The 12,822-nt window shown below is 37.5% G+C and overlaps 1 protein-coding gene across 1 annotated transcript; it reads left to right on the forward strand.

Moving 5' to 3' along the window:
- The first annotated feature begins 5,134 nt into the window (after nt 1–5,134).
- il10ra (interleukin 10 receptor, alpha) lies at nt 5,135–10,957 on the forward strand. Its single transcript, XM_036557552.1, has 8 exons — nt 5,135–5,267; nt 5,356–5,507; nt 6,238–6,355; nt 6,464–6,639; nt 6,795–6,940; nt 7,052–7,193; nt 7,340–7,452; nt 7,890–10,957. The coding sequence occupies exons 2-8, from the start codon at nt 5,444–5,446 to the stop codon at nt 8,784–8,786; spliced, it is 1,656 nt and encodes a 551-aa protein (XP_036413445.1). The 5' UTR covers nt 5,135–5,267; nt 5,356–5,443; the 3' UTR covers nt 8,787–10,957.
- Nucleotides 10,958–12,822: the final 1,865 nt, after the last annotated feature.

Raw genomic sequence — 12,822 nt, forward strand, 5'->3', positions numbered from 1 at the left:
TTTGAAGTGCGCCTGCACTTGTGCATAAAATTGGCACTGAGTCTTATCTTATAATAGTGGATAAGGTCAGTGAACATATATAAAGGGATCTGAGACCAGTCCTCCATGCAAAATCTCTCCAGGTCCTTCAGAAGCTTTGTTTCTCACTTGTGGATTAAAACATAATTAGTATTCTCTGATTTTGGCCTCTATATCACCTCATATGAATAACTCAGTGAAAAAGCAAGTCTTTCTATTTATTTATTTAATTTTTTACACAAACAAGTAGGGTCAGTAACCATTAAAAAAAATAGCACACATACAAGGGCTAAAGAAATCAAATAAAACAACAACAACCAGGTTGACAAAAAAATACTAGCTAATCTCACTGTACACATTAAACAACTTAGTGTCTTAGTAAGTTGTTGGGCCACAAGCTGACAGAACAGCTTTAAACTTGCCGTACATTCTGCATGGACTGCACTGAATGGACAGAGCACAATTATTCCAAAAGATATTCCCCCAGTTGGGGTTTGGATGATGGTGGTGGAGAGCACTGTCTAACACACCAGCCCAAAATCTCCGAAAGTTGTTCAACTAAGTTGAGCTCTGTTGACTGTGAAGGTTATAGTACATGATTTACATCATTTTCATACTCACCCCCCACAGGCTACAATTATGTACACAGCCCTTGTTTGAATGGCCAAGAAGGAGGAGGCACAGCTACCATTTAAAGTAATAATTACTGAGAATTACTGTCAAACCTCAGGATTTATAATGTAGCCTGGAATAATGTAGACTGGACAGGCCGCTTGAGTGACGCTGTATTGTGGCTACGAGGCTGCCTGAACCGGGGACCTGACCGACATGACATCGTACATGCGTGGCTGCTGGGCTGACTGCTTGGATGACATCGCCGCTACGTCGCTGTCAAGGCTGGCCACTCAGGCGACGCTGCACTGCAGCTATGAGGCTGTCTGTATGGTGGTGTTCAGCTGCAGGAAAATGCTACCCCTTTGTGCCTAAGGACTTTTTTTCACCTTCGAGGCAGGGTTCCTGGGCTGGCAGTCTGTGTGACGCACCGTAGTCATAGAGTGACTTTTCCCACGGCTAAAGACTCTTTTTGGGCTAGTGAAGTGACTCTATACTGTGGTCACTGTAATCTCTCCTCGCTAGCTGTTGGAAATGTAGAGGTGTGTGTGTGTGTGTGTGTGTACTGTGTTGTTTTATTTATTGTTGATTATATATTTTGTTATTTTCTGATCTTTTTGTAAAGCGTCCTTGGGTTTGAGAAAGGCACTATATAAATGTAACTTATTATTTTTATTATTATTATTATTATAGAACAAACATTAGCTAGGTTGAGGGTTAGCAACTTGTCGCTACAATTGCTGCTGCAAAGCTAACCAGTTGCTGTCACAAACATTAGCAAATGGGACAAAACAATCCTGACCTAATGGCTCTGTGAAACAGCAATTATCCACCTGTTAAGCAGAAACAGAGCAACCTCCTCATCCCTTTTCATGCCTTTCAACTCTCAATGAACTGAATTTTCCCATTCCACTTGAAATGGTGCAGCAGTTACTTGCTGGTGCCTCAGCTTCTTGTTTGTATTTTCCTGTTCCCCCTCAAATGGCGCAGCAGTTACATTCTGGAATTAGAAGCCAACTTTAACCTTGTCAATCTTTAGAGGTCTTTCCACCATTGACATGCCCTTGCCTGATTTAAGAGCTTCTTTCTCAATCTTTGTTATTCAGCCTTTCTCCTCTTTGGCTGTTTCTTGGCCATCTCATCCTCTTGACAATGCATGGAGTTCAGCACATGGCCCCTCCCCTTGCCCTGTCCTGTACATGAGCATGAATGCCCCTTGTTGCCAAGGCTTACAGGAAAGAAAATGTGTGCCTGAAATTGTGCAAATTAGTCCAAAAGTTTGCAGTGATAACAAATAGCCTATTAATTACAGTGCTTAGATCTATACATACATATACAGCTGTATACTTGCTATAAGACAGTAAAAAAATACACAATATCTTTTTTTCCATATTTTTCTTAAGCCACAAGAGGCCATGCATTACTGGTTTTATTACAGGGAAGGGGGTTCATGGCACAAAATTGTATATTTTAGTAATTTCATGAACTTTTTAACTCATATAGGCCTAATAATGAACCTATATCATAGCATTGTTTGATGCCAAAATCTTCACTTTATCTTTCACTCTTCATTTACTTTTTGGCCACTAATTTACCAATGTGAGTTTTATTTAGAACCAAGCTAACAGTGCCCCTCTTCTCATGTCAGGGCTGAATCTCAAATGGCTCCCTGCTCCCTACATAGGATGTATGTAGGAATCTATGTATCTATGTAGGAATTTAAATACTGGCTCCTGCACCCCAACAGCGAATAATATAGCTAAAAAATATTCATTCAAGCTCTAAACAGCCTTGCTCCTCAGTACTTATCTCTTATTAAGAACCATCACGCTTACTTAGATTACAAGTTGCTGGCTCAATTTTAGTGCCTAGAATTCATAAAGTTACACCAGGGGTAGAGGCTTTTCATACAAAGCCCCCCAGCCCAGCTTTGGAACAACCTTGTAGTCAGTGTGACTCAGACACAGCCTCAGTTTTTAACCCCCTAAAATCCCAGGCTTATTACATACTAAGGTTTATTGTTCAGTAACTACAGGTATTTCAATGCAAACTGGTTGAGCCATTCTTAGGTTATTGAAGTGTGTATTAAAACTTTGGGCCTGGGCCTATTTAACTTTAAAATGTGTATTTATCTTCGTAATGAGGGATTACATTGCAACCTTTCTCCCTCTCATTGTAGTTATGGATGGACTGTTCTTGCTAACTCAGTCTGATCACATCTTGCATTGACATTCTCAGTCATCTGAGGAACAGTTGCTCTTCTGCTTTTCCTTACATACCACAATAATTCATGAGAATTACTGTCACTGAAGGTGCGCTTTTAACCACAATTCTAATTTCCCTTTATCATCTTGATTCAAAATCTAGGTCAACTGGACCTGGCAAGGATTTTATACATGCCACAGAGCTTTAAAAGTTAATAAATCAAATTAATAAAGCTTAGTTGTATTATGCAGTACACCTGTCTGAAAGCATCTGCACTCATTATGTCTCCCCACTCATTTATTTTCACCAATTTGCTACAAGCTTGTACGTCAATTAGATTTTGTTGCTAAGAACTTCAGGGGGCGGCAGTAGGTGTGTAATGGTGCACTCACTCCAAAACGTTTTGTTTATTTCACATTTAATTGTTTCCAGATTCGATTTGACTCTCAAAACTAGACTCACAATTTGAAATTCTTATATTTTGAATGAAAAGAATTCTGGCTGTATCCATGTTTCCATGCTACATAGCTAATGAATATGCAGCTGTTCGTTGTTTATTGGTACCGTTTGTTTGCAAACCCAATGCCATAATAAATAGAATGACATTTTTACATCATGATATCACAATTTTTTTTAGTATTTACCTCACTGAATAGTTCAAGTTTTTTCTATTCATCTTTACTAAGGATGACAATAATTCTAAATGCATTGTGCTCTAAGTTTTAAATAAAATTGACTTTATGATTCTGGCACAGTCAGGTCCTTAATCCTCAAAGTTGCGTATGGTCAAATCTGATCATAAAATGAGCCCATGCAAATTGCACCAACAGTTTTATTATTCATCAATTTCATCATGATCAAATTCATGACTCGTAGCAGTGTGTAAAAATGCTATATTTAACTAACCAAAACCAATAATAATAAAAATAAAAAATTAACTATAATATAATAGCCCTGTGATGGACTGGCGACCTGTCCAGGGTGTATCCTGCCTTCCACCCAATGACAGCTGGGATAGGCTCCAGCACCCCACCGCGACCCAGAAGGATAAATGTTTAGATGATGTGTGTGTGTGTCTGTGTGTGTATAATATAATAATTTGTGCACGTCAATTCAGTACAAATATGAGTGTGCTTATTGGTATAAATGAATGCTGCATCTATTCTTTGTTTCATTTAAAGACATATTACAGCTGGGTTTTACTTTATACTAATATACCACATAATAAAAGCCAAACAGAGCTGGTGAAGAAGCATCTCTGGTTTATTTAGGGACTATTCTTTTTTAGCGTTTTTTTAACCACTATTTTACCACGATCAATATTACATATACAAACTCCTATATTACATATAAAAAAGGTTTGACGGAGGTTTTGGATAATAAATAAAATGGCTATAATTGTATTGTAGACATTGTGGCCCCCAGTTTCTATCACTGTGACTAAAGAAATCAGAGTCAGTATGTTACAATTAACCATTTTATATCAGACCAATCCAAACGACTTTGCTTACTTCTGTATAACTGAATAATGCAGAAACTTTGAATTAAATTATTTGAATTTAAGAGTGGGGGTTTTAGTTTAGCATGTATTGTTATGGCCCTAGAAGTTGACCGTTAACCTATTATGGATCAAAAAAGAACAAACATTTGGAGAAGTGAAGTGAAAATGCACACAAGGGCATAAATGTGCATACACAGTGCTGCATTTATATTACACAGCAAGTCCTGTTTTTTGAACAAAACACCAAGACACAAACAGATACACATTCAGTGAGCAAGCCTTTGACTTTTTTTTACCACCTTTTAACATTTTGTAGCATAATGCAACTTATAGAACTTAGAAAGTAGAAAGCTTCTGTGTTTGCCAGACATTGCCTCATCAGAAGACCATTCAATTCACAGTGAATCATTGACACAGAAAACATTAAATGTTTAAGTGATGGCTTTTTATGTAAAATGTCCTTTATTAATCTACAAAATAATGACTGTAAACAATAATACAACCTTAATGACTTAAGTTCATCATATATACAACTAAAGCTAAATATTGCAGTCAATGATCATGAATAACTTCAAAGTAATTGCATTTATATAATGTAATTATTGAGAAAATGTAAAAGATATACATTTTTCAGTTTTGCATATTTTTTATGCACCTACAGTGAAGCAGTGTGTTCAAGTCGTTAGCTTGTACTTGTGTTCACACTTATGCAAAAAAAAAGGGTTGCGGAAGAGTGAAGCAAAACAGGAACAGACAGCGTATGAGCGTAGGCGAGCGAGAGAGAAAGATAGAGGGAGATAGGGTGAGTAAGTGTACGGAGGGGGAGTTCACAGTGTGAATAAACAGAGCGAGTCATTTGTCATCACACATTCATATGCGCATCAGCTTGAGAACAAGCAGAGACTGTTAGTGGCAGACTGAGAGATGAGAGGTAGAATCTTCTTAAGAATTAATTTGACTCCTGTGAACTTGATTTACTGAGTACAGTAATGTTCAGGGTTCTCTTGTAAATAATTCAGCCAGTTTCTTTTGTGGACTGGGATCCTGGGATCTTGGACAAGACAGTGGTGGTCTTGTTGGATATGATGCTGTTATACTAACACAACCATGGACAGGAACCCCTGGGTTTCAGCTCTCATCGTGTTACTCAACTTGATGCATTACATATCAGGTACGACAGCTTTCTAGTATTAATTTGTCAGAGAATCAATGATGCATTTTTATACTCATTAGTACACATTGTGTTTAACAAAATGCCTACATGGCTGCATATGGATATGAATTCCACAGAACCAGGAATCAGCTTTTATTATTGTCGCATGAAAATATTATCTGCTATTTAGTTGTTTCTAAATATAAATCTTGAGTCTAAGCCATGTAGTCTACGTATTAATCCGGAATTACAGTGACGTAACAATGGCAGTTCCCTCTTTTAAAGGATTCTAACGTCATTTTCCACTATGTTCACATGATTTAACATGCATGGAAACAACCGAAAAGCTTTCACAGCATAAATTACTATTTTCACATATATCATAGTGAGACAAAAAGAAACTGTGTACAGCAGTCTTACACGGGGCAACTGTTCAAGGTTTACGTTCCCAAAAACCTCATTGGCAAGATTATCTTAACTCTTAAATCTTATCAGAAAGAACATTCAAAGTGATACCAGCTCAACAATCTCACAATGAACTTTGTGATTGCTCAAACTAACGCACTTTATGTATAGTCATTCTCACCTGTAAATTATGACTAAGGTTGGGGTGATTTAGTGTTTGAAGCTCACTTCAGAAACTTCACTTGTTGACTTGTTCACTGTTTTGGGAACTGAAAGTCCTGGAAAGTTTTGAAAAAATCCTCTCAGTTTTTTCTGTACATGTAAACAATTTCTCTATTGTCAGGTGTGATGATGAAACCAGAAAATGTCACATTACACATATGGGAGGGCAATGTGACTGTGACCTGGGATCCCCCTGAGAAAAATCCAGTTGGTTGCGTCTATCAAGTTCAGATGACTGAGTAAGAAGACATTTCATTTTGCTCTTTACTCAAACTATTTTAATCACCCACTTCTATCATTCTATGCATTAAATGCATATTAATAAAAAGCTTGTTTTTTTTCCCTAGCTACTCAGAAACTCCCGTAGTCTGGAAAAATCTGTCCAACTGCAGTCTACTTAAAGCCTCTGTATGTAATATTGGACATCTATCGAGTGACTCAGATTTCCACGTTCGAGTTGGAGTTGTCATGCCTCAAGGCAGCATTTCCTGGAGTGTCAGGAAATACATTAATGTTCGTAGAAGTAAGTGTTTACATCTTTAAAGTAATGATGCACCCTAGTGATGATTTTTTTTTAATGTGTGTAGACTCACCTTGTATTCATTTCTTAGTGTATAGTTGTAATTCTTTATCATCTACTACTATTAACTGACTTAAAACCTCTGTTCTACGTCTTAGGTCAACTACTCCCACCATCTTTCAATCTTTTGTCCACCCCATTCTCTGTGCAAGTCAAGGTACACAGGAAGGATGAGTTAAAAGACATTTTTCCCTATGGCTTGGAATACACTGCCTCTCTGTGGCCAGTTGGGCAAGAAAACCAGGTACATTTTGCACTATAAAAATTAAGCCAATGCACTTGACCCTCAGCCATTGTAAGTCTCACAGAATTCTAACTGGGAAATATTAACTGTTGTGTTTATTCTGTTATTTAGACACAGACTGGTGATGACTCTGATGATGATGGTGAGATAGAGTTCAACTTCTTGCGACCATGGCAGGTGTACTGTGTGCGTGTGTGGGTGAAAACTGGTGCCAGCAGCTCCTCTTCGGAACAATGCATACAGCTTCCACTTGGTAATCTTAATGGCATTTGTTTTCTGTTTACATGTTCTGAGAAAAAGGCTGAAGTGTATTTGTCATATCTGGTATTTTCATTTTGAACATGAAATATAAACACAGACACAAACAGATTTCTTAATTTTATTGTTTCTTCCTGTCAGATATGACGTTGATTATCTGCTTTGTCTTCTTTGGACTTTTGGGCTTTGTGGCTGTCCTAATGCTCTTTGTCTGTTGTTTCCTGAGACGTCCTAGGAAAATGCCTGGTGCTTTGGTGAGTCACCTCTGTCTTCATTTGGTTTCATCAAAACTAAAAGCTGAAGAACAAGCTAGTTTCGTTGCAAAAAAAGGAACAGAGAACCATCTAAGATGAAGTGAACTTCATCTGTGAAGCAGTGAACTTCGCTTTTCTTAGAAATCTAACCTACATGGCAACCCAGGAAAGCAGGGGATTTTGCGTACTCAAATTTGATTATAAGATGTGAAGCCCCTGTTAGTTACTGTTGTCAGCTGACTACACTGACAACTTCTTGGTGGTGAGGAATATTTATATGTATAGGCTATATGTAAAATAGAGAAGATCTTTAGATCTTCTGCCACTGCCTCGTACAACATACTTGTCAATGTTTTTTTTCCCCCAATACAAAATGTCATTGAGTTTATGAGAGGTGCTATGTAAACAGAACATATTACATGTATATCCCCCTCCAGAAACCTGTTGTGAACAAATGGCAGCCCATGACTGTAGGATCTGTAGAAGTGGAGACAGTCACAGACAAAGGATGGCTACTCATCACCAACAAAAAAGAAGAAAAGATGCATATATCAGAGGAGAAGATTGAATTTACTGAAGAGGAGAAAGATCGGAGAGAAAGCCTAGACAGCGGAGTGAGCATGGAACAACTGCATCCATCTGTTAGTAATACAAGGACAGAAGGACAGACAGAAGACATACAAGAGGACAGTGGTTGTGAAAGCTTGAAAGGAGCTGAGGGCAGTGGAAGCGTTAGGAAAGCCTCAGGAGAGCACCTTTCTCTAGATGAGATAAGTCATGATGGCAGAAGTGAGGGAAGGGAGGACAGTGGTTTGGGACTGAGCCACCGGGAGGTGTCCAGTTCTCTAGAGGGGGAAGACAGTGGACTGTTGTCTGAGGTAGTGGTGGGGGATGGATATCGAAGTCAGAGTCCCTCTAGTGTGGACATGAAAAATGAGACTCCTGAGCCTTGTGACATGGACACAAACATGGCTTCCCCATCAGGTGGATACAGGTCTGGTCAAGTGACGTGTGTGTGTTCAGACCATGAGTACTGTGTTTGGTGCAAATTTAAGAAACCTTTGACTGAGGACTGTCAGTCAGTGACTCCAATGCAAACAAACTTTAGTCAAACTATATGTGACACTGACGATGCTAACTCTGTTATCACTAGTTACCGGAAAAAGAATCTTATCCAGACAGTAAATCTTTTAGGTTTGGAGGATACACAGTCAGTGTTCCCCCAGTCAGATATGAGCACAGAGACTTCTCTGCTTCTCTTTTCCTGTCCTCTGCTTCTGCAAAGTGGCAAGAATCAAGACTGCATAACAGACACATTCTTTCTCACTGGATGATGTGAAACTAACTTTTTTTCTGAGCTGCTTGTGGGTGACCTATGTAAATAACATAGACTCATGGATTCCATGAACAAAGCTGGAAACTTGGAAAAGTTAAGAAAAAAAACAACTCAAAAATGGTTGTTTGAATAAGCATGTTTGTAAGAATCAGATACTCTGACTGCTACCTTTTTAACCTTTCACACAACCTTATTCATGGCACTGGTACAAATTTGAGACATCTCATGATCTCATAATCATGGGGTGCTGCACTGCTAAACTCTACTAATATGCCCCTCATGAACATGAGAGCAAACATCGATCAAACGGAAGCAGAAAAAATAACTACTGGACAAGAGACCCCAGAATAAATCTTTGCCCCACCATCCTGATATGACATTTCATTACACATGTACGTAGAGAACATAACTGTAAAACGGCCACACTGAATGTATTATGTTCTCGTTTATAGTTGTACTCCTTTGGAGTGGGTACTAGCTAGTAAACTGAACTTTGTAGGTTTACAGTACTGCCAAAAGTTACACCACCTTTCGCTTAAATTCTTGATTTCATTGGTATGCTAATTGTTCATTTTTGGTCATATTAATCAGGTGTGATAGAGCGAGGAGAACACTAAACTATGTGGTTTCATTGCTCTTCAGCATTTGAGACTGGCCCCCTTTGTGCCAGATCACGCTAGAGGATGATATTGTAGGTTTCTGATAGTCTGAGCCCATTTTGGAGAAATAGCTATACACAGGGCTGAGTTAGTGAAAGCTTGCATGGAGGTCAGTACTAAAGGCCATGTCAAACTCTATCTAGAGGCATGCTATAAACTAAACGTTGCACATGCATGTTGTATATAAATGAACATGATGTATATTACCTTCTATTTATTTATGGGCATTTTGAAGATGCATTTTGTCTGAATGTAACATACACACACAAACAAATAAATATTTGTTTTTTTGGGTTATTGACTTTTCACTTTAGATACGTTTATTCACATTTTTTCCTGAAATACAGTAGCAAACATTTTGATTTTAATTTTACTATTGGTCTTTTATAATGGTTATCTTAGTTTACTAGAATCAAATAATTTTCCTCCTTTTAAAAGCAAGCTTTTTTAAATGAAACAATTCCTTCAAGTGTAATAAGGAAGTAAGAAACAGGCAGTGAAAAGCTTTAAGTAAACAGACTAAACTAGTATTAAAAAATGTGATCAGAGAATACAGTACATAATCACAGCAGTTAAATCCCAGATATATTTAGTTCTTTAAAGATTTCTGTAAGCAGTACAATTTTAATATGATACTGAGTAGAACCTGATATATTTCAAAATTTTTCAGTAACACACTCATTTCTACTTTCAAGCAAATGAACAAATACCAAGATTATAGAGAAATGAAGTGGGTGGGGGGTTCCTGTGGTCCTGTGTTTTACGTTATTACAGACACCATGTTTGGAGAAAGATTCTTTCTTGAGAAAAGTTGCTATGACTGATATAAGAACTTGTTTATGTCCAACTCTATACTATTCAAACAGACCTTCCAGACTATTTGAGTACATGGCCTTGTACCAGACTAGGAGCAAACTGTTGCAAGCATTAAGGATGCAAATCAGATTCCCTTGTGACATCATATTTATTGATGGAACTCAAAGACATTGTGCCTACTTTCAAAAATTCATCTTTGTTATACCTATGAATCAGTCCTAGTCACCATCAGAGCTTTTACTCTGTAACAAATTTTAAAATGTGTAAAAGCATACTTTGTTTAATTGACATATCATTTGTATAAAAGTATAACTATAACTGCTTTGACATGCTGCAGATATTTATGATTATATTTTCCCCTCTTTTTGAAAACCAACTTGTGGTCATCTCTGGTTTGGTTTGGGTCTATTATTTACAGTTAGGTTTTCTCATTTTCTACATGGAAAATGATTGTAATTATTTCTTAAGCAAGCCATTAGAAAACAGGGAATAAGAAAATACACACCACTAACAGTTTTGCTACTAGTTTTGGTGGCGCAGGAGATGTAATCAACACTATCATCTGGAATTTATGGGTAAATAAGGTGGCGCCAAAGGAGTTCACCACTTCCTATCGTAGAAACCACGTTCTATGGAGCACGCCACATTCGGTAGATAACAGATGAAATAAAATGATATGCTGACTGACGACTAATGGCTCTTGAGGTTTCCTTCATTCTTTGAAAAACATGTGAGTGGAAATGCTTGAATGAATTACATTCATGCAAAAAACTTTTCTATATTTGTCCGCAAAAACTTAAAAACAAAATGTAAACAAATAATCACACTGAACAAAGATTCAGTACAGTCTTCAATTCTGTAACAGCATCTGTGGTAACACTGTACAAACCTTACAGGGATCTCTGCTATCTCTGACCTTCATCTAAAGATAAGTATGAGGCAAAAAGGATTTTGCTTACCAAGTCAAACACGAACAAAATCCACTGTATCCCACTGTATGACACACATATTGCCTGACATATACTACATGATTGTTATTGCAACAAAATATCTCCACTTTCTGTTCTTTTCTTAGCATAATTCTGTGCACTGTTTTTGGAAAGGTCCATAAGTCAGTTTACTGTCCTTTCTTTGAACCTGCCCCTACATTTCTCAGCTAAAGGGTTTCATTTAGTTTTTCGTACGTGGAATTTATGTCACAGTTGCAAGAGAACTTTCCCTATGGTGACACAGTATGGTACGAACAGGGTAAGACAATAAGCATAAAGGATGTCTAATCCTGAACACTACCAAAATGAAAAAGATTTTATGTAAGGGGTATGCGAGTGCACATAGGCATTTTGGTCAATGCTATGTATTGTCATTGAATCTGTCTAAAATCAATGTATTAACTAGTCTTATGTTATATCTGATCCTTGAGAATCACCTGCCCGATTCATATTTCCTGTGCTGAATCTGATGGTTAATCATTACATACCACTTAAAGAAAGAGCCTGTAATTTAACACCCACAATTACTACAAATATAGCCTTGGTAGTGAAGTTTACAGTTTGTATATGTTGGTCCACAGTAACCAGGCCAAAACATTACCAGCCCACCAGGAGCTTACCCAACCATCCTTATTACCTTCTCTGACCCTGCTGGAACCTCAAACTTAATTGATTTGCTAAGACAAAATAGCACGTCCCTTTATGCATGGTGTGCTTTACAGTCTTGAGACTGACTGTAGTCAGCCTTAACCAATAGTAAAGTATAGAGCTGAGGAAAAGAAACATGGTATTAGCCCAGCCAAAGTTTAATTTTGCACCATTTCCTCAGATAAAACATGTCTACTAATATTTACAATTTCAATTAGTGATAAAAGCCATTTACCTGGGGTGAGGACAAGATTTAAGATTGTGCCTATTGTAAAAATATTGTGCAGAACACTGGTCTGCACTGTTCCCAGTTATATCCACCCAAGATAATTTGCTATCTGTATCTGTAGTTCCAGGAATTCCTATGAGATTTGCACTACTAAATAATCAATAGTACAAACAATATCAACAACAATAAAAAAACAGTGAGTAGATTGTATGAGTGTGGAAGAGAAGCAGAAATGAATCTGAATGCTCTTCTAAAGAGAAAAATCCCACAGTCAGTCATTCTCAGAGGAGGGAATATGTGCATTTGAAATTTCAATAACAAATCAACACAACACTCAAAAGAAATCATATCTAAATACACCTTTGTCCCCTGTGTGAGAATTCACAAAACCTGCTTGAAATTCATTAATTTTCCTAAATCCATCAAATTGAAATTATACAGTTACAGCAACTATCAGTTCATTGAGAGGCGTGGGTCATTTATTTTAGGTGGTGTTTAAAAGAATGTTACCCACAGTTTAAAAGAAAAGGCATCTGCGGAGTTTCTGTGGCTTAGAAAAAGCATATCTTCAGTACGCACTAACATTTATAAGCTTAGTCATGCAAGGTTGGTGTTGGTTTCCAAACACCGCCCACATGTTCTCACACACTACTTTTGCATCATTAGCCACACAGTTTGATTCACACAGCTATT

This window comes from Colossoma macropomum, unplaced genomic scaffold (genome assembly GCF_904425465.1).
Source record: "Colossoma macropomum unplaced genomic scaffold, Colossoma_macropomum, whole genome shotgun sequence".
Lineage (NCBI taxonomy): Eukaryota > Metazoa > Chordata > Actinopteri > Characiformes > Serrasalmidae > Colossoma > Colossoma macropomum.